This window comes from Medicago sativa, chromosome 8, assembly GCF_051527215.1.
Source record: "Medicago sativa cultivar Bolivia chromosome 8, Bolivia_mono, whole genome shotgun sequence".
In the NCBI taxonomy this organism is placed as follows: domain Eukaryota; kingdom Viridiplantae; phylum Streptophyta; class Magnoliopsida; order Fabales; family Fabaceae; genus Medicago; species Medicago sativa.
In genome coordinates, this window is record NC_140756.1 from 13,584,101 (window position 1) to 13,611,744 (window position 27,644).

Here is a 27,644-nt window from a genome sequence, read left to right on the forward strand (position 1 = left end):
TTTCCTCAGAAGTCCAAACATGGTAGTTTTTATTGATGAAGGACATTATAGAAAATAAACAAACATGCATGAAAGCATGACCATAAAGGGAGTTGAGGGAAATGAATTCCTTCTCATCTTTTATTCAAAGCAACAAACAACAAAACAGCCATAACATTTTCTAGATGGAGATACTGTTGGGAATGCCTCTGAAAGTCAATCCTGGATCACTTGAAGGATAAAGCACAGTGTATGGCATCTTCACAGGCCCATTCCTGTTTTTCAATGACTCGTCATTGTTCCTTTCAATGAGCTTTTGCTCAATTTCAGCCAACTTACTTCCAAACTTCTGGTAGGCCAACTGCACCTCTCTATCATAAGTCCAGAGACTACCTTCGATTCTCCTTCCGATGTATACCTCATCAGAAACATGGGTTGACAATACCTCCATAATGGTCATGTTCATAATGGTATCCGTCATTGTTGTGATTGTCTTCAAATACGCTTTCTCGTAGTCCTCAACAAGCTCCTCATACTCAGGGGTTCCTATCTCAGGCATGAATCTTCTACTTTTAGTTGGTCGGTTAACAATGTATCCACCGTATGGATATTGTCCAAAATTAATAGCTGCATGAAGTGCTGAAGCCATCCATACGAGAGTGGTACAAGTTTCAATCAACTCTGCACGATTTTGCATCTTAAACCACCATGTTGCAGTCTTCTTGTCACCATGGCCCACTTCTACAAGTTCTTTCCAGAATGCTTGGAGCTCGGAATCATCCGCAACAGCTGCATCTAACTTGTAATAGAAATTTACATATTCTTCAACCCATGACTTAATAGCACCCCATATCTCTAGTCCATCAGAAGCATACGGATAATCCTTTATCAAAAGGCGAACACCATGTGGAGAAGATGTATCGTTAACAGCCACTCCTCTGGATAACAAGCAAAAGGAAGATAACATTAACATACAAAAATTACTATAAAAAAAAGGAAAGGATGTTATTATTAATTTAAGTGATATTAATGACTATTTTACAAATATAAAACCTAGTTAGAAAAGTTATCTAGAGTTTGTTAGTAAATAGTTAGCTTATTTATTTGGTAGTTGCTTTGTTCATTCCCTACTACCTCTAAGGATCCATAGTTCAACTCTTACCAATGGATTGACATCTCATGAGTATAAAAAACTATTTATGAAATCAATGTCTTTCTAAAAATGGACTAGACCAAGATGTAATATTTTGTAAGGTTACCTTTTGATTAGATCATTAGGTAGTCCTTGTTCGGTGAAAACCCAATTCTTGTAAACATCAGAAGACAATTCCATTGAATAACTTCCAAACAAGTATGTTGACTCTATGATACCCTCTGCGTTAATCAATATATCTCGCGCACCGGCATTTATGTTCATTGTGTTACGATAGTGTGGAAGTAAAAGTTTATGAATAGGGTGAACCACACTAAGATGCCTATTTGTTGCTATGATGAATGGCTCAACAGAAGCATGAGTGTTTAACCTATTACACATGTAGATATAATTCATGAAATTACTCCGATAGATCAAATAGAGTAGTTGATTGTATAAAAAAAAAATAATAATGAAATTCATACCAATGGCTGACAAGTTGGTGATATGCGGCGTCATTTACAACAACGTAAGCCTTGGCAAGGCTCCAAATTGAAGCTTCAACACCTTGACTTGCTGGCGTGTAAACATTACTAACAGGACCAAAACTATCACCATCAGGATGTGGAACACTTAGTTCAATGGACAATGGCTTCAAAGTTCCATCATTTTGCAAATAAAGAACGGTCCTTGTGGCATAAGCCTTTAAGCCAGTTGCATTTATTCTTCTCAAATATGGAAAGATTGCATCGTGGTGATCAAGTATGTATAATCTATTGTCTCCGAGAGCCTGTTAGACAGAATAAAATTTAGCCATTTGTGGTTCATTTAATTTAAACAAAAATCAATTCAACAGAAAAAATAATAATAAAAACATTTAAGTCTTTGGAGTAACGTTGAAATACGAAACAGTTTACCTGTTCTACACTGACCCCATCCATGTATGGTTCCAAGTGTTTTTTGGTTATTGTGGTGGTATTATCACCATAAAGTTGGATATCAATCCTGCTCTCCGGTGGAAACGCCTACATTAGATATAGCAAGCAATGAGGTTAATGACCAATTATAAATGTAGAATGAAAAGTTTCCTTCAAAATATTTAACTACTAAGTTTAATTACCGAAGAAATTTTTGTGATGACATTTGGATGCACACCAGCAATCATCTCCCTTGTAAATTCCTCATCAGTCATCCATGCAGTGCGATCCTCTACTCATAGTAAGAATTTTTCAAAAGATCCATGAACTTACTTTACTTGATTTTGTATATATTTGTTAGAAATTCTGAAATTTTTGACTAAGATATACCTTGAATCACTAGTGGTGTTGAAAACTTTGGAGGTTCGCCAAAAAGTGAGAGCACTTCATCAAAGGAGTTAAACTCTGGCGGATCGTTTTGTATTCTAGCTAGAGATCTTAATTGAGGTGTGTCATATTCAGATGCTGATTTGAGTGTGTTAACAGCAAAGTCTGAAGGTTTCACATGGCCAAGTAATTCATCTCTTGGAATGTAAAAATATCCATTCCGACTCTCAATCCCTGGATCTGATCATATATATAGTAACAAAATATTTAAAATTGCAAACAGAGTTAACATTTAGAATATAGCACCAAGCTAGTATAGCGCCTTTAAAGACATGTTTAATCCAAAATAAATATCACAGCAAAAATATTGCAAACAGACACAAGTGTTTGGAACCTCACATCTCTCAAGGAGTTTTCTTCCCGTTCTACACCTTCGAGGGTAAGGCGTGGTATTTGATCCCCCAAGAATTGGACGATACAAGCCAGGATTTTGGTCTGGCTGACCTAAATCATTGTAGACATCGTAATCATATATTCTTTCCCATTCCTTGCGCTCTCCAGTTCCATCTCCTCTTAAAGTTTTCAACTCTTCTTGTATGTAGTACACTAATGGAGGTGGTGTTTCACTTGGAAGGTATGCCTACATAATTTTAACCATTGGAGGTATCAAGTTTATGGAAAAGAGAATACTAATTTAGAAAGTTACATGGAAATGATAAAATTGTTTCTATGAACATTTTTAATACTCCCTCTAGTTACTAATTTAAACAAAAGAAATAAATTCATTGAATAATTGATGTATCTAGTGTATATATTGATTAAATGCATTAATTATTCAACGAACCAAAAAGCCGTTTTTTGCTTATGAAAGTGACCCGAAGAAGTAATTTTTAGCATTTGTTGCATGAAAAAAATGGATAGAGTTCATATCCTTACCTTGTTGCTAAAGAAAATGCGTTCAGTATTGTACTTTTCAGCATTGTAAACCCATGAATTGCAAACAAAAAATATGGCTTCTTGGGTTGCAACATCTTCAAGGGACATTTTGATAAGGAAGAATTCATCTTGCATAAAATTCTCAACATAAACAGCTCCTGGAATTCCCATGTGCTGGGGATCCCATTCAAAATGAATGCCGAAAGCAGAACCTTCGTCTCCAAATGTTTTTTCTGAAGAAGCTTTGTCTCCCAATGTTGGTATTAAAGGTTCCAAAAACGTTTGCTTTCCCACTTTTCCTTTTCCAGTGACTATAAAAATGTCAAAAATTAGTTTCTCAATTTCACTAATGATTCTCAAATAGAAATAAAAAATTTAATTACAACTCAATTTGTCTTTTTGCCTACACAGTTTGTCAATGTCATCCATGTTGCATGAGGTATCAAAGTGAAATATTTTCTATATTTTAGTGACAATTGATATCTGATTATTTATATAACCATATTCTACATCAAAGTCACTGTTACATATATTTTATAATGATAAAAAAAAACGGAAAATAATGTCAATTTTGATTGACCTAGTCAAAAACTCTTCTAAAATTACTTGCATAGATAAAAGTTAGTATGAGACTTTTTTTTTTAGAAAGAAAGAAGTGAGTATGAAACTTACTCCTTAACATAAGGTCAATTATATATGGTGAAATGAAATTTAGATAGGACATTTTAATCTGATCAATGATTTTAACCAAATTTTAGAGTCATTTTGTATTTAAATTATTTTATTTACAATTTAATCAATATTTATTATATCAAATATTCCCTTCGTCCGAAATATATATATCATTGTAGTATATGCACATGGAATAAGAAATCTAATTTAATCAATTTTTTTTTTACTTCCAAAAGTGCCTTTATTGGTATATTCATTGGTTTAACAAAATAAATAAATGTTATGTACACAGCTGAATGTATTAATGAGCTATGAGTAGTTTCCAAAGATGTTTATTGAAAAGAAAAAAAAAAGGCAATTGATTTAGCAAAATGAATAAATATCCATTATAAGTACACCTTATATGAGAAAATAAAATGAATGAATGAAATGATTTCTCAATAACATTGGTAAAACAAATTTTCCGAGAGTTTAAATCAATTGGTAGGAAATTGCATTATATATGCAAGAGTCAAAGTTCGAACTTCAAACCATAGTCACATAATTCGTTGGTTTCATGGAGAACCGCGAATTGGTTCGCGCGAACCGGTTCGCGGTTCTTTTACGTATTGGTTCGCCGGAATTCGTACCGAAATTCGTGCAACTCAACGAACCGAAGTGCCAAGAACGTGTTTGAGCACCATGAACATTTACGCGTTTTAAGCTCTTAAACCCACGCTTGAAATCGATTTTGAAATGGTAATGAAGGGTAGCATGTATATCTCTTCATCTTTCCATGTGTATCTGTGTTTATTTGCGGCGGCTGCACTTTTGTTTTGCTAGGTTGAAGATGATAGATGATTGGGCTGTTCATTTTTTTTACCCGATCCGTTTAAGTTAGACTCTATCTTGGGCTTTTTTTTTATTGTTTCAGGACATGTTCAACCAATTTCATCCAAAAAAAAATGAATCTAGCTGCGCTTTATTTTTTATTTTATTAAATAGTTATGTTAATCATTTGCTTATGTGTTTTTAAGGAATCATTTATTTATGTTAAGCATCCTTTAATTTTTTGAAATATTTTACTTTTAAAATACATATTTTAATTATTTATTTTTAAATGTCTCTTGCAAATAGGATGTAAATATTTGGTGATTACTAATAAATTTTAAATTTTGTTTAACAATCATAGTTAAAAATAATATTTTTCTTAAAATTTATTGATAGCTTATTATGCTTAATAAGATAGTAATATTATTACGAACCGACACGTACCGAAGCTCTATACCCCCGTACGTACCGAATTTTTCTCATGTCGCGTACCGCAAACCCGTACCCGTACCGCGTACCAAAGCGAATTGCGAATTGTGTGACTATGCTTCAAACACTCTACTTCTTCAATGAACAAAGTTTTTTTTTTTGTTAAAATGACATATAAATAGAAATGGAGAAAGTAACTAGCATTTTTTTTTTAAAATAGTTGCATAAATTTCACTATTTTTATAGAAAAAATGTCTATTTGCAAGTTAGTGTATAGTTTATAGAAAAAATGTCTATTTGCAAGTTAGTGTATAGTTATAGATAAAGAAATTATTACCATCAGCCATGGAAGCACTAATCAGCTTGAATGACACAGTATTGTCTAACAAGGTAGGAGGAACGGTATCACCTTCATTATCAGCTGCATCACCAACAACATTGGGGTTTAACACATTCTTTAGCTTCAAAACCACAACTCCCTTTAGAGTTGTGGCCCTATTGATGATATTTGTCTCCAATGAAGTCATCTTATGCTTAAATGTAATTACACTATCTTTAGCAAATGAAAGAAAGCTTTGTGTCTTGTAACCGTGGAGGATGCTTAGTATTTATAGTAGTTGATGGGATCACAAAGTTCGAATAATATAAACTATTCTTTGATTCACTGAATATCTACTATCTTCCGTTCACGAAATATACACAGCTGTTCACGATGCCATATTGAGAAAGGCGCCAATTATTTTACTCCCTCCGGTCCTATTTATAAGAGAAATTTGGGTCAACAAAAGTTGATGTATCTAGTTAAAAATTCAATCCAAGTACATTAACTTTTGTTGACCTAACTTTCTCTTATAAATAGGACCGGAGGTAGTACTTACTAGTGTGTCAGAACAAACAAGTTACATTATGCAATTACTCCTTTCTGATCTCTAACTTGTCCCTTTCCAACAAGTGGGCCATAATTTTTTGTTTAGAATCTCTCATTCATTTTTTTCATTGAGGATGTGGTTTTGGGTCCAGTTTTGACGCGAAATCACCTTTCTTCATATTTTTCTTTCTATTTCAATCAAAATAAGTGATTTTTACATAGATCTAGGGTTTTTTTCTCTGTGATTTCATTGTTTTGTGCAGCGTTATTTGATTTTCCATCATGTTATAATGTCCATTTGATTCTTATTGAAAGATTGGCTAATCAATGATTTGGGTATTTCCGGTTACTTTAATTTTGTCATATTATTATTTTTAGGTATTTCGTTAAATAAAAAAGTATTGCACCTAATCCAAAGAGACACAATATATTTATTGTAGGTATTTTGAAAGATCGACTAATCAATGATTTGGATATTTCCGATTACTTTAATTTTCACATATTATTATTTGGTTTTCATGGTTGAGTCAACAAGCTTGATTGGAAAAGGAAAAAGATGGTAGTGAGATGGTGGCTTACAAAGTGTAACAGGGTGATGAGAGCATAGATATGGTTGGATTGTGATGGCAATATGTTTTCACCGGTGCTTCTGTTACTAGCTTTGTTAAGTCTTATTATTTTAATTTTTTTAGATCAATAAATTGAAGATTTTATAAGATCTTTAGGTAAGTAGAAAACAAGTATAAAATCTTAAACTGAAAAATTCATTATTGGTGGCGGTGGTACCTAGCACTTATAGTTTGAGAGAGAGGTAAGGCGAAAAAGTTGACCCAGTTGCCAATAATTGGAAGAGTGTGCAAGAGAAAGGGTTAAAGCGATTGCCGTTGGCATACTCGTCTTATCAATATGAATGAATGAATATCATTTTGTTTATGTCGAAAAAAATACTTCATTCATTCCAAAATGCAAACAAAAAAACAACACTTTTTTTGTTTCAAAACGTAAGTAAAAATGATAAATTTTTATCCTATTTAATTTTGTATTTTTAAAAAACCATCTTTTTCAAGAAGTTTTTTTGTTTATTCTCATTAAATTAAATGTAAATTATATTCAATTATCTCTCTTTCATTTTCTCTGTAATCAATGGCCAATGAAAATTGTTTTTACATCTTCCTATAAAACTTATTTTAGATAAAACACAAAAAACTATACTCGAAATTCTTATGTTTTAGTTTTCTTAATAAATGTAATTTGATTTTTTTTTTTTAAAAGCTAAGTTATATAGTTTTCAATACAAATTAATACTTTTAGCTTTTTGTTCAATAAAAAAAAGTTATATTATTCAAAAGAAATACTTTTAGCTTTTTTAACAAATGTCATAAAAATGATTTAGTAAAATCGTCATTATCTTTCTTTCATTTATTATGTTTTATTAATTTATGTGAAAATATCAAATAAGACAAATGTGTATGATGACGAGAAAGTAATATCCTTTGAAAAAACCATTAGATTTTTTTTGACCATTTCTCGATTTGTGCGTGTCATTCTTGCGCAAGGGTCATGCTAATCTTCTCTGTATCGTTCCAATTTTATCGGATGTCCTCGAAGGGACAAAAAAAACCATTAGATTGATATTTATCTTTATAAATCACTCTTAAATCAGTCAGGTCTTTTTTTTTTTTTTTTGTTAAGCAGCCTAGTGGTTAAAAATTCTCCTTTTAAGGAGAATAAGTGGGGTGTCCGGGATTTGAACCCCGGCCCCTGCATATATTATGCAATGTCCCTACCAACTGAGATAAGCTCACGGGGACAGTCATGTCTTTCTTATTATCTCTATATTTGTCAAAGATTAATTTGATACTCCTTGGCGGTTTCCCTCAAAAAAAAATATACTCCTTGATGGTTTACTCAATATATTTTTATTCCCAGATTAACAACATGCGAAAATACAAGTTGGGGTATACTCCTTGGAGTACTATCTTTTCTCTCAAAAAATCTTATGCTATCTTTTCGAGTTCGATTGTACTCCCTCCGGTCTCAAATATAAGAAAAGATTCATTTTTTAGGTTCATTGAGTAGTTAATGTATCTAGTCTACATTGTAAAGCAAATACATTAATTATTCAATGAACCTAAAAAAGGAATCTTTTCTTATATTTGAGACAGGAGGGAGTATATCCGATGCATGCTAATTAATTTTACTTGTTCTATGTGCCAGCTTTGGCATTATGTGCAATAATGACTTTTTTTTAGGGTTTTTTATTAAGGCAATAATCTCTTTAGGGTTTTTTTAAGGCAATAATCTGTTGTGTCTCTACCGACATCAAATTTGAGATGATGACAGTTCGAGATCCAAATTTACTACTCCCTCTGTTCCTTTTTAAGTCGTTTTAAGGTGAATTTTTCGTTCCTATTTAACTGTTGTTTTGGTATTTTAAAGGTACGATTTGTCAGTTACACCCTTTGTCAATTATTCTTATATTTTTCATAAAACTAATTAGTGCTATATATTTGAAAAACTAAAGTTTGTTTTTTTAAACAAAGTTTGTTTGTTTTATTTAAAAACAAAATTTGTTTCTTGTTATCTTCAAATTTAAACAAAATTTTGTTATCTATGATAATAGTTCCATGAAGAGTTTAAATTCTATAAATAACATGAGTAGTACAGTACTTGTTAAAAAATTTAAGAGATATGCACAATATTTAGAAAATGGGAAAGTTTTTGTTACGAGAGAAAGATAAAGCGCACAAAAAAATCGGAATTTGTTGGAGAAAGAGAGTAGTAACTAACAATTGTTTGTTACATACTAAATTTATTGAAAAGATAAAGTGTGTACAAAAAAATAGAAAATTATTAGTGGATTAAAATGAAGGTATAATAGGGAAAAAATTGTGCAAAAATACACTTCACAATTTTTGTGTTAAAATTCTAAAACGACACTTAAAAAGAAACGGAGGGAGTACATAACAAATTTTGTACAATTTTTTTTTGTGAACTTAGTGGTACTAGTATGATAAGTGATGTTTTTACTAAAATTTAAAATTATTTTTTTGCATCAAAATAAATGTATGTGTGTAAGAAAAAATAACAGAAAATAAGATTTTGTAAAAACAATTAATCTTTTTTCTAAAAAATAAAAATTTATCAATTATGTATATCTATTATGTTTCGGACTGGCTACGAGGCCCAACAAGTTAAGGCCCAACGAAGACTAGCCGACAACGGGGACGAAACAGGCTAAGCTTCATGCTCGGCACCGCACGAGAACACGCCTCAGATCCTTCTAAGCCATCTCTAACCGTCTCCTGAAGATGTGCCGAATAGAGATGGCAACTGGACCCAGGCCCGATGGGTACTCACAAAAAATACCCGCAATGGGTAGGGCAAAACCCCGTTTTCAAGGGTCTGGACTTGGGTCCGGGTAACTACCCGCAAATTTAAATGGGTATGGGTGCGGGTAAGGGTACTATACTACTCAGCCCCGCAACCCGCATATACATATTTATATAATATAATAAATAATTTATTTATTTTCGTAGTATAATTAATTAATTTAATTAATTATTTAAGTGTAAACTTAAACCTAAAAACTACTTAATACAATATTCGCTCCCTCTTGGTAGTGTACAATTTTTTAGGGATCTTTTTTATGTTTTTTATTTGGCTAAATACTACGATTCATACTATTTTATGAGTTAGTTTGAAAAAATTTGAATCATAGTTTTATTTCAATTGTGATGTTTTTATTGTCTTTAATAGTTAAAGTGCGGATAATGGGTGCTGGTATGGGTACTTAGGTGCTCATAGTGTATGGAGAAGGGCACTAAAGTTGTTGTCCGCGAGGGTACACGTTAGGGTACGGTTATTTTTTTACAAACGTCGGAATGGAGAAAGGCACTGTAGTACCCTACCCATAGGATACCCATTGCCATCCCTAGCGCTGCATTTCACGAAGACAGTTGTACTCTTACATGTCTATATAAGGGTGACTTAGCGTTACCCCAAGGTACCATTCACTTTTACCACACCTCGCACATATCCACCTCATTCTCTTACTGACTTGAGCGTCGCGGTGCTAACGTACTTACAGACACTATTCTCCTCCGCCATGAAGGATCAACCTCCGCCACGACGGAGCATCAACCACAACCGTATTCCTTTCTCGATCTTCATTGGACATATCATATTATATATGATAAATTAAAATTTATTATTTTTAAGAGTTGAGAAAGGTACTTTTGTGCTAGTCAATACTGAATGGTTTAGTCCAATATGTGATGTTTATATTGGTGAAGCTCTTGGTTTGCTATCAGCTGGGTTCATGAGCTACTGTTGGGACCCGTCAATTTTGAGTTTGATTCTAAAAGAGTTATTGGTAGTTTTTTATCCCCAAAACATGATACTAAAGAACTTTGCTCTAATATGACAATATTATGAAACTTATTTATTGGGTTTAAGCGGAGACAAACAAATGAGGTTGGTCTGCCCCTCAGCGAAAGCACTTTTGTAAAGAAGATCGATAAACTCTGAAGCGATGCAATTGCAAATGCAGTAAGATGTTAGTCTGCCGTTTACAAAACCTTTACCAAATTGTTGTGTTTGTTTTAGTCTTTTATTGTTGTTTCACTACCTGTTGGCAGTAGAATTTTGCTGAAATCTTGCGTGTGTTCATAATTAATATAAGAAAAAAATTAATACTTTTTTTTTTATAAAAATAAATTGTATTCATTCATTCAAATTGATAGAGTATATGGATATAATACAAATTCAAAGTCACTACTAAAAAACTCACAACATCCATGTTAATAGCATAAAATGACAAAGTACTGCCTACAAATACGACTATATTCAAATCTCCACAATACGCATGTCTACGGAAATGAGGTTAATTAGGGTTTAGATTAGGTACTCGAGGCGTTAAATTGGCGAGGGATTGAATATGAGAGAGAGGAATTGTGTCCAGAAATATTGCTTCTCATCTCAAAATCTCAGGTTTTTTCTTCAACATGTCTAGAGAACAAATTCTGTACACTATAGCACTTTCCTATAAACAATCAACAATTTTTGCCTTAATCTAATTCTTAAACTCTATATATAGTAGAAAAACAATTCCTACTGGAAATAAAATTATTATGATCTATAACTTTTTCAACATTATAATGTTTTTTCATACCATAATTGCATTTTCTCAAAATATGAAGTCTGCATTTGATATAGTAAGTCCATCACACTACAAGATACAAACATGGTAGTTTTTATTGATGAAAGACATTACAGCAAACAAACATACATAATAACATGACCATACCATACATAGGAGGATGAGGGAATTGGATTCCTTCTCATATTTTATTCATAGCAACAAACAACACAACAAACCATGACATTTTCTAGATGGAGACACTGTTGGGAATACCTCTGCAAGTCAATCCCTCCTCACTAGAAGGATAAAGCAGAGTGTATGGCATCTTCACAGGCCCGTATCGGTTTCTCAACGACTCATCAGCGTTCTTTTTAATTAGCTTTTCCTCAATTTCAGCCAGCTTCTTTGCAAACCTCTTGTAGGCCTCTTTTGGCTGTGCATCAGAAGTCCAGAGATCACCTTCAATTCTCTCTCCAAGGTATTGCTCATCAGAAGCATGCCTTGACAAGACCTCAATAATGGTAAGGTCTGTAAGGGTATCACTCTTGGGTGTGATTGTCTTCAAATATGCCTTCTGGTAGTCCTTAGAAAGCTCGGCATACTCGGGTGATCCTTTCTCAGGCATGAATCTCCTGCTCTTAGTTGGTCGGTTAAGGATGTATCCTCCATATGGGTATTGTCCGAAATTAACAGCTGCATGAAGTGCTGAAGCAATCCATATAAGGATGGTGGAAGCTTCAATCAATTCTGCACGGGTTTGCATCTTAAACCACCATGTGGCATTCTTCAAGTCACCATGACCCACCTCTACAAGTTCCTTCCAGAATGCTTGGAGTTCAGCATCTTGTGCAATGGCAGCATCTGATTTATAGTAGAAATTCACATATTCTCCAACCCATGTCTTGATAGCAGCCCATATCTCTAGTCCATCCGAAGCATAAGGATAGTCCTCGATTAAAAGGCGAACACCGTGTGGTGAAGCTGGATCCTCGACAGCCACTCCTCTGCATAACAAGCAAGGTATATCACATTAGCATAAATAAAAATTACTTTTGTAAGATCAATAGCTTTTTCCTTTATGAATAAACATAGGATCTAATGCATTGTAACATTACCTTTTGAGTAGGTCATTAGGTAGTCCTTGCTCAGTGAAAACCCAATCCCTATATGCAACAGCAGACATTTCCAAAGCATATCCTCCCCATAAGAATGTTGATTCTATAATACCCTCAGCATTGACTAGGACATTCCGTGCAAGTGAATTTATGTTCATTGTGTCACGGTAGTGAGGAAGTAAAAGTTTGTGGACAGGGTGAACCGTGCTAAGGTGTCTGTTTGTTGCTATGATGAACGGCTCAACAACAGCGTGAGTGTTCAACCTGTCATACATGTAGACATTAATAAATAACTCACAGGTAGATAAATTACATTTGTTTCTATAAATCTCATTAACGAAAATCATACCAATGGCTAACAAGTTGGTGATGGCACGAGTCATTTACAACTACATAAGCTTTAGCAAGAAGCCAAATTGAAGCTTCAACACCTTCCTTTGCAGGCAAGTAAACATCGCTAACAGGTCCATAACTATCATCTTGAGGATGTGGCTTACTTAGCTCAATGGCCAATGGCTTCAAAGTTCCATCATTTTGCAAGAAAAGGATGGTTCTAGCAGCATAGGCCTTTGTCTCAGTTGCATTTATTTTCCTCAAATATGGATATACTATGTCATAGTGATCAAGGATGTATAGTTTGTGGTTTTGGATAGCCTAATCAACAAAATATAATTTAGTCATGGTACCTCATTTGAATAAAAATGAACCATTTCTCTAGAAAAACATTAATATCATGTGTTATTACCTGTTCTACAGTGACTCCACCCATGTTTGGCTCCAATTGTTCTTTGGTTATGGTGCTGGTGTTATCTCCATATTTTTGGCTATCTAGCTTGCTCTTATGTGGGAACTCCTGAATTAATTGTATCAATCAATAATGTCACCAATTATAGAAATAACATATTGTTTACAAAATAGTTAACAATGCTAAACTATTAACTTTACCGTAAGTTTTTTGATGATGTGTGGATTCACCCCAGCTATCATCTCCCTTGCAAATTCCTCATCAGTCATCCATGCGGAATGATCGACTGTTCAAAATAAAAATTTCAAAAGATCCATGAACTTTATTTCTCTGGTATATGTATATATTGATAGGACTAGGAATGTGTGACTACTATATACCTTGAACCACTTTAGGTGGTGAAAACTTAAGGGTTGCTGCACCATCAGATCGAAAAAGTTCCGTGAACAATGGTATTGGGCTAATGTTGCTAAGAAAATTGGTAGGTAGCTTGACTCCACCATCGTAAAGCGACCGCACATCTTCAAAGTTGTTAAACTCTTTGTTAACTATAGATGTAAAGGAAGGTATGATACTTTGAGATGCTGATTTGAGTATGAAAGCAAGAAAGTCTGAAGACTTTTCGTGTCCAAATGATTCATCTCTTGGAAGGTAAACATAGCTGCTCCGACTCTCACTCTTAGGATCTGTAAACATACATTGTAGATAAATATGTGTTAGCAACAAAAACATCTATTTAACACTGTTGAGAAAAACATTACCTATCACACAAGTTACAATACCATTGAAAACATCTAAGTAGAAAAATTGAAAAGTGACATAATATTTTAGTTAGAAGAGAAGGTTTAACCTTTTTTTGCTGGTTTTCTGCCTGTTCTACCCCTTCGAGGGTAAGGCAAGGTGCTCGATCCTCCAAGAACTGGACGAGCCAAGGTAGGTTTCTTGTCAGGCTCACCCAAATCATTGTATACATCGTAATCATAGATCCTATCCCATTCCTTGCGCTCTCCTTTTCCATCTCCTCTTAAAGTCTTCAACTCTTCTTCTCTGTAGTACACCAGTGGAGCCGGTGTTTCACTTGGAAGGTAGGTCTACATTTATATTTACTTAATCATTTCAAGTTTTGAGAAATAATTTATACTTAACTAGTCAAATAAATATGATTTTTTTCCTTACCTTGTTAGCGAAAAAGATGCGGTCACTTTTATATTTTTTGTCATTGTAGACCCATGAGTTGCAAACAAAGTGGATGGATCCATGGTTTGGAACATCTTCAAGTGTCAAACTCACAAGGAAGAACTCATGTTGCAAAAAATTCTCAATATAGAATGCTCCTGGAATTCCCATGTCACTGCCCCATTCAAAATGAATACCGAAAGCATTTTGTTTGTCTCCCAATGTTGGTATGGAGGTAATAACACCTTCCAAGAATGTTTGCTTTCCCACTTTTCCTTTTCCACTTCCTACACAAATTTCAAAATGAATACTAAAATCATGATTCTCAAATTAACAACTTAGTTATAGCCATTGTAAATCTTAAAGTTTTTTATAGCTCTTTTTTTCCCTACTAAATCTAAACTCAATCTAAATTTATTTTCATCGATCCGGCTTGAGTCTGAGTTGTACTGATATAAGTGAAATAATTTGGTTTTTTTCTAATAATTGTTAATTGATTATCAATTAAAGGGTTGTTGATGCTGGTGGAGGACATAGTTAGAGCTCATAAGGTGGGGAAACTAGGAAATTAATTCCTTTATGATTAAGACAAATTACATACAATCGTCTTATTTCTAACCATTAGGTTATTTGATTAAAAAAAAAAAAAAAGAATACTAATTTTACCAAAAGTTTTATTTTATTTTTTTTGACTTGCATCTTGTTCATCGTTATTAATAAAAATATAATGATTTGAGAGTGATCTACATAGTGCTGCTAATTATTTTGGGTTACAACATAGTTCTACTAATTTGATGGTAGAATATGAAAGAAAGAAAAAAGTTTTTTTTTTTTTTAAAAAAGAAAAAAAGTAATTAATAATCCATTTAAAATGACGTTCATTTTAGCATAAATTAATAGGACACTTGTTGTGAGTGTTATGATAGTTAGGTTAAAAGTTAAAATGTGACAATTTATTCTTGAATTTGTGTATGAAAATCAAAATCTTACTATTTTAGTTCATTAAACTCATCATCAATGTAGATATATTATGAAGATAACATTATATCTATGTAGTTAAAAAGAAGTTATTATTACCATCAGCACTTGTAGCACTAATCAATTTAAGAGCCACATTACGGCCTAAGAAGGCAGTAGCAGTGTCAAGAACAGTACCAACGGCACCAATGGCACCACCAATGACACCACCAATTATACCAGTTGGACTTTTAGCTGCGGTGAGTTCATTGATATCCAACACATTTTTTTGCGTCAACACCACAGTTCCCTTCACCTTTTCACCCCTGTTGATGATACCTGTAATTCCTGAAAACATTTTTGCTACTTTTGAATTATATTGTTTTTAATTTGGCTAAGGAGAGAAATGCTCGTGGCTTGCTCACTTCTATGGAAGTGTTCACTATTTATAGGACTATACAAGATATTTGGATGATGAATTTTAATTTAGATCTATCTTTTTGAATCACTCATTATACACCACGTGCTAAACACTCTCCAGCCAATCCTCTCGTGGTATATAAAATAATAATATATTCATTCCATCACCCTGGTTGGAGATGTATCTCTTTCAACTATTTTTCTATATATTATATTTTTCTTCCTTCAAAAAAAAAATACATTATATTTTTCTATATGTATTTTACACATTATTATATAGGCTCTGTTTGGTAAACCACCAAAAAGAGCTTTTAGCTTTTAGCTTATAAGCTCATTTGATAAAAAAAAGCTTTGTTTGGTAACACAACTTATCAGCTAGCTTATCAGCTAAAAGCTATCAGCTAGCTTATCAGCTATCAACTAATTTTACCAAACAGAGCCATAGTATCTACAGACATTAGTTTGCGTGAGACATTTCTATATGTATCACTAATTAGTCCAAAAAATTGTAATAACAAAAAAAAAAGACAATCACATTAGTTTGCGTGAGACATTTCAATAGCTAAATAAAGTAATTTAGATCAATCATCTTATCTTATTTCATAGATTTTGAAATATTAATAATTTTGAAGATTGTGTTTGTCAACACCCTATAAATTCAAAAACTGGAATCAAACTAAGACATCACGATTTTAAATTTGTAAAAGTTACACTTTATAACTTTTACAAAATTATGATAGATCACTATGATTTTGATAAATTCACTCTGATATCAGTCGTGTATTTAATTGGTAATTCTATGTTAAAATATTGCTTGTTAAAATTTGTAAAGATTTTCAATAAAAAATATAAACAATTTATGATAAACTGTAAGTTATCAGAATTACGGTGAATTGTCACCATTTTGCAGAAATAATAGCTTCTGCAAAATTATGATAACTTAACATAATTGGAAAATCTACCGTAATACAAAACATGTGTTGCATATTCTATTTAGCAAGGACTGACATAAGAAACATTAAGCTTATGTTAGCCTGTAATTTCAAAAGGCTCATTTAATGCGGTAAACGTTAGTTGACTTTTATCTTTGCATGAATCAAAGTCCTTTCCGTCAACTTGAGGAGTTCGACGAGATGTTGGACTTAGCGTGAAAGGGTCTAAAAGCCTTAGAGTTCAACAAGACGTGAGTCAAGGATGCAATACCGTCGAAGCCAAGCAATTCCTTTTGAGGCGGGGAGATTTCGAATTTCAAAGAGAAGCGGTTTCCTCAATGGAAACGTGGGAGATAAGCGGTTGTCTACATGGAATAAGTGTTGATCGTGGAGTTAGGTTTTTTCCATTTATTTTGCTATGTATAAATAGTAGTTTTCCATAGGAAAAACGGGTCGCAAATCACTTATAGAAATTCTACAACACTCGAAGGACCGACGCGAGAGAAAGGAGTTGTACAGAATGTATGTAAAGGATTTGTCGAACCACATTTATTTTTAATGCAATGCAATTTATCTTTTCTTTAAGTTTCTGCAATTTTAACTTTTAGTCTTTTATTTTTCATTTAATGCGTTTCCTTTTGTTTTAAAACCTTATTCTGTCGAAAGACGTGATACGGTCCCATCTTATTCATAAAGCAACAATGTTAGGTTGAATTCCTTTGAGTTCCATTTGATGAAAAAATGAAATAGCGTGTTGAACTGATTCAACTTAACAAGGGAAGATAGAATTTTACTGAATTCGAAGATCGGTTGGGTATGGAGAATGTGATTGAATGATCAAACTTATGAATGTGACGAACGCGAACTTTTTTTCTTAAAAACAAATGCACAACATGTCCTAAGATTTCTGATTTGATCCTGCTTGTAATAATCAAAACCAGCCCGTATTGTTTACAAAAACACCGATAAACAGCTTGTAATACGTAAAACCTTTTCTTTGGGTCTCTAAATATTTATTTAACTCAAAACATCCGACAACCGACTCTTTGATCTCACTTTTCCATAGTTTTTTGTTTTGAACGTAATCACTTTCCAACAAAATCTTGCTTTAGACTATTTTCTTGTTAGCATATGTGCTACAATTTACTATATACTCCAACATGTAGTAAAAAAAACACTTTAGCATTTATTATATGGGTGTTACTTTTCCCACCCTATGGCCTCCTAGCGCGCCCTATGCAAATTACCAACATACCCTTCGGAATATATATTCCGGAATAACTATGAAAATTCCGGATTATATAATCCGGACAATTGCGACGTATAAAAGGAACTTCACCCCCCATTTTTACAGTTTTACATTTTCACTTTCCCCATTCTCTCTCTCTCTACATTATCCCAAATTCCGAACACAACAAATCTTGTCCAAATTTGGAGTTTTTTTGCTCAAAAGCACCGCATTTCAACCCTTGTCAAACATCATGGAAGGTAAGTTCGATTTCTGTAGTCATGCAAGTTCAATTAGTTCGTTTTTTTTTTTTGAATTCTGTCGAATCCAATCCGGATTTCGTTTTCCGGACTAGGTTGTTGCACTTCCGGAATTCGAAATCCGGGCAAACCCAGAATGTTGTTTTGCTTCTGTTTTGTGTTGTTTGATTGTGATGGTTGATTACCCTAATTTGAATGTTACAGAAGGTTCAATGTCTAATACTCAGCGCGTAAGGGAGGCATGGCATGCTTCCCGTAGGAGAGCGCTTAGGCAACAGATGGAGGTTGAAGGTGTGGTTCCTCCGAGGCGTCGGGGTGCTAGAGGACGCCGTGCTGATGTCGATCCTGATGTCGAGCAGCAGCCGGATCAGCAAGAGGACATAGAGCAGGAGATGCCTGATGTGGAGTTGCAGCGTATGGAGGAGCAGGAGCTTGAGGAGGAGCTGCAGGGTATGGACGAGGAGATGGAAGATGTCGAGCCACAGCAGAGGCGAAAGAAGAAAGAGAAGGTGTTGGACCCTGAGCCATTACAAGACTATCCCGATGGCCCACACCAGACTGACCTGCTGTGGAGGTACCATGTGCACGTGGCCAGGAAGGCGGCTGATGGCGTGGTATGTATTGTTTAACTCACTTTATATCTGAAGCTCAGTTTATATCTGAAACTGCTTGGTTATATACTGTTTATATCTGACTGGTTTATTTATTGTTAAATATGTTTGTGAAGCCATGAATTTAAACTCACTTTATTAATTATAAATATTTGCAGTGGCGTGGAAAATTAAAATGCATCAACAACGGAAAGAAGATAGAGGCGATGCATGATGATGACACCAGACTTATCATGGCTGCACATTGGTGGGAGAGCAGATTGTGTCGCACAGGCCTTGGTTGGCTCCAGGATACGAGCTACACGATTATTGATCATGGGCTGATCTGTGCGTTCGTGGAGAGGTGGCACGAGGAGACTTCCAGCTTCCAACTTCCGTTTGGGGAGATGACAGTCACATTTGATGATGTGGCCTCTTTGCTGTATATCCCCATTTACGGCATGCTCCTGTCCCACGGGTCCATATCACGGGACGAGGCGGTGGAATGGATGGTGGAGTACTTGGGGTCTGATCTGGGTGATGCACTCAAAGAGGTCGAGAAGACCAAAGGTGCACATTGCAGATTTAACTACTTGGAGAGGATATTCAAGGAGCGTTTGAAGGAGCAGAGGGATTTGGTGGACCAGTATGGTGTGACTGAGGAGGTGGAGAGGTTGCGGGACCAGGCTGTCCGCATATATTTGCTATACTTGGTGGGGATCACGATCTTCAGTGACAAAAGTCAGTGGGCTGTGGATGTTGTCTACCTAAAGTACTTCAGAGACCTTGATCTTTGTGCCGGTTATTCATGGGGAGCTGCGGCACTAACTCAGTTGTATAAGGAGCTCAACAATGCTGCACGTTGAAACACCAGTCAGGTGGCAGGATACCTGAGTTTGTTGCAGGTATAAAATAAGAACTATGTTTAATTTTTTTAATTTAAGTGTATATGGTTTGCATATTTATATGTGGTTGTCTTTGATGCAGGCTTGGGTGTTTCATCACATCATAGGTATGGGAAGCAAGGATGTCTGGGACGGATATGTGGAGAATTTGTATCCACGCGCGATGCTTTTTGTGCCACTGCATGGTTTAGGCACGGTGGACAACTACCGGAACTATCTAGATGCGCTGGATTTGACGAGGGTTGTCATGGCCCCATATGGAGAGCACCGTCAGGCACGTCCATTTGAGCGGGTCAGCCTTTACTCTGGATGGTTGAGATGCGGAGACCGCATTGTGAGATATCTGCCGGAGAGGGTGCTTCGCCAGTTTGGGTTTGTTCAGACCAGACCGAGACATCCCGTTCAGAGTGCACCTGTTGATGTGAACTTGGCGGAGATCACAAACCGCTTTCAGCTTGCACTTGATTATGCGCTGACACCTCAGGAGTTGGGAGAGACTGCAGTCCATGGTGTGGAGGTAGTAGATGGATACATCGAGTGGTTTTACCAGGTGTCTCATCCACGCATGATTCTTCCAGACATGCCGGTACCGGTGCCACAACCACCAGAGCGTGAGGTCCTTGATGCCCGAGCTGCTCAAGATGATGGAGACCTTGCGTACTTACAGCTTAGCGGAAGGATGAGCCGCATCAGAGACCACATTTATGATGTGATGAGAAGCGGTCTGGTGCCAAAAGGGAGTGAGGAATGGCATCATTTGGAGGATGCCTTGAGAGAGGTGCATGATTCCAAAGTTTACCGTCGTCGGAAAGCTACTGAGGGTGGCAGGGGTGGTGGCAGAGGTGGTGGCAGGGGTGGTAGTAGAGGTGTAGTTATTAGGGACTGATACTATTTTATGTAATTTTAATGTTTGAATATTTTGGATAATTATGTTATGTACCATTTGGATAATTATGTTTTGTTAAAGTTTAAAAATTATATTATGTTGTTAATTTGGATGTTATAATTTGATTTTCTGGTTTGCGTATGGTCAAAGGCCAAAAACATTGACTAAATTTGCTCTAAAACAGAGGCTCAGCCAAAACAGATGGCTTCTGCCTCTGAACTGATGCACTCCGGATTATTAAATCTGGACAAAATTAGCGCATTCCGAATTATATAATCCGGAACTGTCGTCCACCACCCCCTTTTGTTGACTTTCAACGGGGTGATTTACATGTTTCGGATTATATTTTCCGGAATATCTCTAACGTTTCAGATTATATAATCCGGACCACTATTTTTATAACTGGCATCATCAACCATCAGGGTGAATGGAGTGCCAAAATACACGAATGAATCCGGAATATATGTTCCGGAATTAGTTCGGATTATATAATCCGGACTAAGGGTATTTTGGGAAAAAAATAGGGCGCGCTAGGAAAGGCATAGGGTGGGAAAAGTAATACTCTTATTATATACTCCAATACAATCTTGTTTTATACTATTTTCTTGTTGGGTTGGCCCAGTCTTTGGCTGTGCTCAATTTCTTAGAAAGTTCATGAGCTTTACCAGAGCCAACATACAGAAAAAGTGCATAGATTGTTTTAAAAATACTAAGTTATAATCATTCGTTTTATACACTAAACATTATTTTAATACTATAGCAGTTAGTAAGACAAAATGTCTATGTTAAAATATTTTTTATTTTTAATAGGATCCATTGACATCAGATGTCAACGGATTCGTTGACACCAAATCATAAACGTTCATTTCTCGTAATCTAAAGATTTTGATGAATTATTGACCTCTAAATTAAGAGAAATGAACGCTTAAGATTTGATGTCAACGTATCTGTTAACACCTGGTGTCAATGGATCCTATCTCATATATATAATAAGGAATACAAGAAGTACTTTGGTCAAACGATAACAAAACAAAATGATACCTCCTACAAAAAAGACAAAAGTGAAAATTAATATAACATCAATACCATCTAATTTACTATCAGGACCATCTAACCTCAAACGAACAGGAGGAATATAAGGAACAAAACCCTATAGTCAACCAACCCCTATATGAATCTGTCAGATGACACTATCGATGTCAACACATAATGGATTTATGATCCCATTCATAGAACGAACAAGTGTGACTAGAATGTTTCCCTGAAAAACCACTTCCAAGAGGTTAATTTAACCTTATCCACCAACTGGAGCACAAACGTCTTCTGTTCCAAAAAAATGTGAGCTATACAGGATCTCCACAAGGTTTACACAGCAGTTTAGTAGACTAATAAGAAGCATAACCTCTAATTTTTCCCATCACCTAAGTCAAACAGAGTACTAAGAAGACTCGCGAAATCTGGAGGTAAAACAAACTTTCACCTCAACCACCTAAGCACATGATACCACACCTGACCTAAAAAGAACATCTAACAAAAAGGTGACAACCGAACTCTACAAGCTCATTACATAAAACCTTATGAAAGTAATAAAATAAAAGGAGAAGATTCTAAAGAGTGAGAAGTTAGAGAAAAATTGCTAGAAAAGAACACTAACATCCTCTCTAATAAACAACCCAAAATGTTTTAAAGAATGGGAAGTTAAAACCACCTGGCCTTGGACTCTTATTACTACAATTTAGGTCATCGTCGCTGTTATTTCCTTCCAAGTAAAATAAGCACGTATAACACTACTATACGAGAGAGAGAGAGAGAGAGAGAGAGAGAGAAAGGACAGCTTTCTTTACGTCTATCTCCTCGCGCAGGCCTTTGGCAATGAGGTATAGCTTCATTGTCTCATTTGTGCCCCGGACCTGGACGGCTTCTTTGTTGAACCTCTCGATGTAGTCTCGGAGGGGTTCGCTTCTTCCTTGGACGATGGCTTCGAGGGAAGCCACCGTTTTTTGTTGCGTCCTTGACGCGGTGAAATGGGTTGTGAACTCGTTGCAGAGGTCACTCCATGAGTCGATGGAGTTTCTCCTCAAGTTCTTGAACCACGTGACCGCTCTCGTCTCAGAGTGGTGACGAAGAGTTTACATTTGACGGCGTCCCGCACAGATCTGTAGGTGAGAACTGCTTCGATGTTCTCGATGTGCTCATCCGGATCGGTAGTCCCGTCTTATGAGTCAATTTGCGGTGACTTTTCTAGTCCGCGAGGTATGGGAGCTTCCCTGATATGCCGTGTGAACAGACCGTAAGCGTTGCGGTTTGTTCGGGTATCGTGAGTGCCCCCTGAACTAGAAGGCGACCACGAACGCCTGTTGAGCCTGGGTGGAGATCTCCTGGGAGGAGTCCGGCGTGGTGGGGATCTCCTTGATGAGGCTCGTCTTGGAGGAGATCTTCTGGGTGGAGACCTCCTTATAGGAGATCTCCTAGGTGGAGACCGTCGGGGAGATCTCCTTGTTGACCTCCTGGTGTAAGATGGAGATCCGATGCTCACCGAATGTCGGGGGATCTGGAACGTGACCGGTTGGGGTTCTCTCCTCGTCTGTTATGTATTGGGGAGAGAGATCACCTGGCTTGGACGGTTGGGCGTGCTTGCTCCAGATCCATCAGTCGGCGGTTCTGTTCCTCGATTAACGACGTTTGTCGTTGAACCGTGCGGATCAGGTTACCGATGAGTACGACGGTTATTGCATCTTCTAGTGTCTCTGAAGGGTGGCTGGGACCCTATAGAGGCCTTTGCTAGAGAGGAACTATTTGAGTTGGTTCCTCCCTGGGTGTATCCACAGGTGACGGTGAGGATGTCATGCCATCTCGTTGAGGAATGCGCACTTCACTTCGTAACTGGTATTTGGCACCGTTGCCAGCCATGATATTTTATGGAAAGCTTTGGTTTTTAGGATTATAAAAACGGGGGAGCTTATATATTTCCCATAGACGGCGCCACTGATCATACCTGATCAGAAGGTGACTGCCGGTGCTTTGAATGTGGTGGTTGTGACGGTGGTGGAACACGTCAGAATGCTTCTTGGAGCGGATGAGGGGTGTGTACCTGCATGCACTATCGTACCTGATCAGAAGGTGACTGCCGGTGCTTTTAATGTGGTGGTTGTGATGGTGGTGGAACACGTCAGAATGCTTCTCGGAGCGGATGGGGGGTGTGTACCTACAGGCACTCCGACGCTCAAGTCAGTAGAGATCAGAGAGTGAGGGTTTGAGAGGAAGAAAGAGTTCTACCTTGGGGACTGCATTGAGTCCCCTATTTATAGAGGTTGAGGGCTGCAGAGCCGTTGAGGAGGCACACTTGGCACTGGCGGTTACGAAATCGTGGGAAGTGTAACCGCCAGAGAGTTTATTGCGGGAACATGCAGAATGTGCAAAGAGACGTTGGGGTTCGTTTGAACCGGTCTCGTTTGCTTTGTGCACCCCCCTCATGGAGAGAGGGTGTGTTGCGACCAATAATGCCAAACGTGGAGTTTGGGCTTTGGATGATATTGGGCCTAAGTTAATGGGCCAAGGATCCTTTTGGCCGGTCCGGAACAGTAGCCCCCCAAGTCGTTACTTTTGATGAAGAGTGATGACTTAAGTGTGTTCGTTTCGTTCGCCTGAAGCCGACCTCAAGGGAAAGCTTGTTGATATGTGTCCCCTAGTTAGAGGATAAGATGGACCTTGCTTCGCCGAGCTTAAGCATATCCCTGGTTTGGGGAATCGTTTGCGAGGTTGGTAGAGAGTTCTAGGAGAATAGGACGAGTGGGTTCGCTTATCTCGAAGCACTGCTCTCCCTCTAACGAGGTGAGTTCGCCCGTTGGTGGAGTTGAGTCCGGCGTATGCGTGCCCAGCTGGATGAGGTCAGATGGGAAGATTCCCTCGCCAAGAAGTTTGGTCGGATGTCATTCCGCTTTTAATGCCAACGTCTCGAGGGAGAGGCTGAAGGGACGTGACCTTTGGTTTCTGAGTGACACGTGTGAAAGCTATTAGTAATACTTGAGTGCCTATAGTTTCCAGCGTGTTCTCGGTTTGAATTCCCGAGGTGTCATCATCACCGTTGATTGAATCCTGACGTTTGGAGAACCGTAGTGAAGGATCAAGGCCCTTGGATGAACAGGTTTGATTGAATCTGGACCGTAGAAGTCATGTTTTGGAGGAAGAGTCGCGAGTGAAGGGATGCACCGGATAGACTTCGTGACTTTTGGGTGGTTTGTGAAACGAGTATAAATAGTTCCACTGTTGTTTGGAACTTCACTGCATTTCAAATTCCTCAGAGACTTAGAGATTTTCCACAGTTTCCAAAAGCAAAGTTCTTCCGAGCTTTCGCCTTTCAATCGCAACTTCAACCCCTTCCCCTTCACAGGTAAAGTTCTGATGACTTATCTCTTTGCTTCTGCATTTTTAGTTTCTGTCTTTTTTAGAAACTGTAGGAGTGCATGCTTCCAGGGTAGAAGTAGTTTGACTCGGTGGTTTCTGCCGTTGGTTTAGGTGGTTTCCACCGTGCATCAAAAGATTTTATAGATATGCTGTTTGTTTTCTATTAGTGTTTAGAAAAAACATTGGCAACAGGCTTAGGTTTCTTTCATAAGCTTCAAGTCTGTTCGCTGGGGGTAGGTCTCCTCGATGTGTGAGTTGAGCCTTTAGATCCCTTTGTTTTCTAATGGTAGTGATTTGATCCCTTCCTTGCCGTGGACGACCTGATGGGTGAAGGAAGAGTGGATCTGAATGTTGGATTCACTTTTTCCCTTGCTTTTTTCAGGTCTATCATGGCAAACGAGGGAGTTGCTGCGTCTGTCGTTTTGCGGCCAGGAGAGGAGGCCTTGGAGGCTGAATCTGTGTTTGCCACCGATGGTGTGAACGAAGTCCCTTTTGACATCATCGGAGAAGGGAGAGATTGGGAGCTAATTCTGTCGAGCACGTCCAACAGGGTGAGTTCGGAGTATGAAAGTTATATCTTTCCCATGTATGAAGTGGTTTTCAAAGACATGGGTTTCCGGCTCCCCTTCTCTAATTTCCAGCGGGAGGTGCTTCGTCGGACCAAACTGTCACCCACCCAGATTCATCCAAACTCTTATGCCTTCATGAGGGCCTTCGAGTTGTTATGCGATTATCTTCACATCCCCGCCTCATAGAATGTCTTTTTCTCCTTCTTCACCGTGCAACGGGGCGCGGATTGGGTTTCTTTCTGTCAGACCCAGAAGATGTTTGAGATTTTCGCCGGAAAGGTCCTAAACTTCAAAGAGCGTTTCTTTTTGATACGGCCGTCAAGTACGGCTGCTTTAGACAACCTCTTGGAAGCCGCTAAAGATGGCAAGCAGGAGCGCCGTCCTTTCTTCCACCTGTACTGGTCCTAGGATCATTTTGCCTATGAACTGAGGGACTTCGGTCGAACCGTCGCCAATCTGACTGACGAGGAGAAGGGCCTCTATCAACAACTCTGGGCTTTCATCGAGTCCTTTCCCCAGAGGGTTAAGACTGACCGACGGGGGAACCCTTTGATAAGTGCGAACGGGTCCCCAGTAACAGAGCCCCGCCTCATCAATACTTACGAGTTGTTGACCTCTGATGATTCTGATGCCTACCTTGGTAGTTTATTTTCTTTTTTCTCTGATCTTCTTGTTGCCTTCTTATTTGTTTCCCTTAACTGACGAAATTTTCTTTGTGTTTGTGTTTGGAGAGAAGATGAAGAAGGACTTGGGGGCCCTTGTGAACGCGGCGAGCCGAAAGCTGTCGGCCAAGAAGAAACGGAAAGATGTCCAATCCTTGGAGCATCTCATTGCCGGTTCTGCTCCTGGCTCGTCCTCTGGCCATGTGGTGGATTTGGAAGGAGAAGAGCCTTCTGAGGATCTGGTGCAGGTTTCTGCTAAGAGACAGAGGTGAGGACGCCTTATGAGGACCCAATCTCGCCGATCAAGGCCGTCCCCGTTCGCTCTGAGAAGGGAGGCTTCCTCCAGCTTCCGAAGGTGTGGTCCGAACCTGAGCTGTGTGGCCCTCAATCGACCTTGTTCTTGGATGATCCTGAGCTGAAGATCATCCAGGATCTGGGTCCAGCTGGCCGGAGTAAGGCGATAACTGATGGGGTTATTGCCACCATGAAGGCTTTGGAGGTTGCTGCTGCCCTGAACAACGCTTCCCTGGACAGTGAAGTTCGGGTTGACGCTCTGGTGCGGGAGAGGGATGCCTTGACTGCCAAGGTTGCTGCTCTTGAGGAGGATCAAAGGAGCAAGAGGTCTGTCGCTGAAGAGCGTGACCGTCAACTGGCCTCTTTGAAGGAGCATTTATCTGGGGCTCAGACCGCTCTTGAGCAAGCAACCAACTCCTCCCGGAAGCTGGCGGAGGAGAAGGCGTCTTTGGAGGAGGCTCTGAAAAAGGCGGACCTTCCTGGAGAGGATGAGGCGGAAGACCTTGCTGTCCTGCGGCGCGCCGGCCTTGTGGACAGGATTGGTGAGCTGGAAGGAAGCTTGGTGGACGCTGTCAAGCTTGGGTTTGAGCGGGCGGTGGCTCAGCTGAAGGTGGTGAACCCGGGTATCGAGCTGAATGTCGAAGGAATTCATCCCCTTAGTGAGGTGAGCGATGGGGTGATCACTCCGCCTCCTGATCCCGAAGAAGAAGATGGGCATGTTGATGAAGCCCAGGCTTGATGAGGTCTTGTAATTTTCATAACCAAACTTGTAATCACATTGTGCGCCCTTAGTGGTTTTAGATCCTTTATAATACAATTGCAATATTCTCAATTACACTTGTGTGATTTGTTTTCAAGTATAATGTTTTTAGTTTGAATGCTCGTCGTGTGAGGCTTTTTGATATTGTGTGAAGTATCTGTTTTGAGAGCGAATTATCTATCTATCTTGTGTGTTTGACAGATTGCAATAACGCGTATGCTCTTAGCTGTTGTCGAGAGCGAACTATCTATCTGTCTTGTGTTTTTGACAGACTGCACTAATTTGTATGCCCTAGACTGTTTCTACTTGCGATGTTGTTCGCTTTTGAATTGCGAAGCTTTTGAGCCGAAGTGTGTTTTGCTGTGGTGGGATGGACTACCCCCCAGTCATTATTTCGACGAAGTGACTTAATGACTGGAGAGTTTCACACGCCCGCCTAGCGACTTGTTACTTTGGCTTGATGAAATC

The 27,644-nt window shown here is 37.8% G+C and overlaps 2 protein-coding genes, 1 non-coding gene and 1 pseudogene across 3 annotated transcripts; 1 reads left to right on the top strand and 3 right to left on the bottom strand.

Annotated features, from left to right (window-relative positions):
• LOC146897127 (linoleate 9S-lipoxygenase-like) lies at positions 1–5,841 on the bottom strand. The gene is made up of 9 exons (XM_085738660.1): positions 5,600–5,841; positions 3,352–3,662; positions 2,815–3,055; positions 2,419–2,655; positions 2,232–2,320; positions 2,029–2,136; positions 1,597–1,901; positions 1,239–1,502; positions 1–917 (listed from the first exon to the last, which is right to left on the bottom strand). The coding sequence occupies exons 1-9, from the start codon at positions 5,787–5,789 to the stop codon at positions 161–163; spliced, it is 2,502 nt and encodes an 833-aa protein (XP_085594786.1). The 5' UTR covers positions 5,790–5,841; the 3' UTR covers positions 1–160.
• A 1,798-nt stretch (positions 5,842–7,639) lies between these two features.
• LOC146897128 (U6 spliceosomal RNA) lies at positions 7,640–7,742 on the bottom strand. Its single transcript, XR_015024361.1, has one exon. It is a non-coding gene; the product is annotated as a U6 spliceosomal RNA (small nuclear RNA).
• Positions 7,743–11,368: 3,626 nt separating this feature from the next.
• LOC146897129 (linoleate 9S-lipoxygenase-like) lies at positions 11,369–15,685 on the bottom strand. The gene is made up of 9 exons (XM_085738659.1): positions 15,387–15,685; positions 14,310–14,596; positions 13,984–14,224; positions 13,514–13,819; positions 13,334–13,419; positions 13,134–13,241; positions 12,738–13,042; positions 12,389–12,652; positions 11,369–12,277 (listed from the first exon to the last, which is right to left on the bottom strand). The coding sequence occupies exons 1-9, from the start codon at positions 15,622–15,624 to the stop codon at positions 11,521–11,523; spliced, it is 2,592 nt and encodes an 863-aa protein (XP_085594785.1). The 5' UTR covers positions 15,625–15,685; the 3' UTR covers positions 11,369–11,520.
• Positions 15,686–24,188: 8,503 nt separating this feature from the next.
• Positions 24,189–27,155, top strand: LOC146897130 (uncharacterized; annotated as a pseudogene).
• The last annotated feature ends 489 nt before the right edge of the window (positions 27,156–27,644 follow it).

Bases quoted from the DNA above. Each gene is read 5' to 3' on its own strand.
- LOC146897127 (XM_085738660.1), bottom strand. From the start codon at position 5,789: ATGACTTCATTGGAGACAAATATCATCAATAGGGCCACAACTCTAAAG. The intron at 3,663-5,599 runs GTAATAATTTCT...ACATTTTTATAG, and splicing joins TAGTGCTTCCATGGCTGATG to TCACTGGAAAAGGAAAAGTG. The intron at 3,056-3,351 runs GTAAGGATATGA...AAAATTATGTAG, and splicing joins GCATTTTCTTTAGCAACAAG to GCATACCTTCCAAGTGAAAC.
- LOC146897129 (XM_085738659.1), bottom strand. From the start codon at position 15,624: ATGTTTTCAGGAATTACAGGTATCATCAACAGGGGTGAAAAGGTGAAG. The intron at 14,225-14,309 runs GTAAGGAAAAAA...ATATAAATGTAG, and splicing joins GCATCTTTTTCGCTAACAAG to ACCTACCTTCCAAGTGAAAC. The intron at 13,420-13,513 runs GTATATAGTAGT...TATTTTGAACAG, and splicing joins ACCACCTAAAGTGGTTCAAG to TCGATCATTCCGCATGGATG.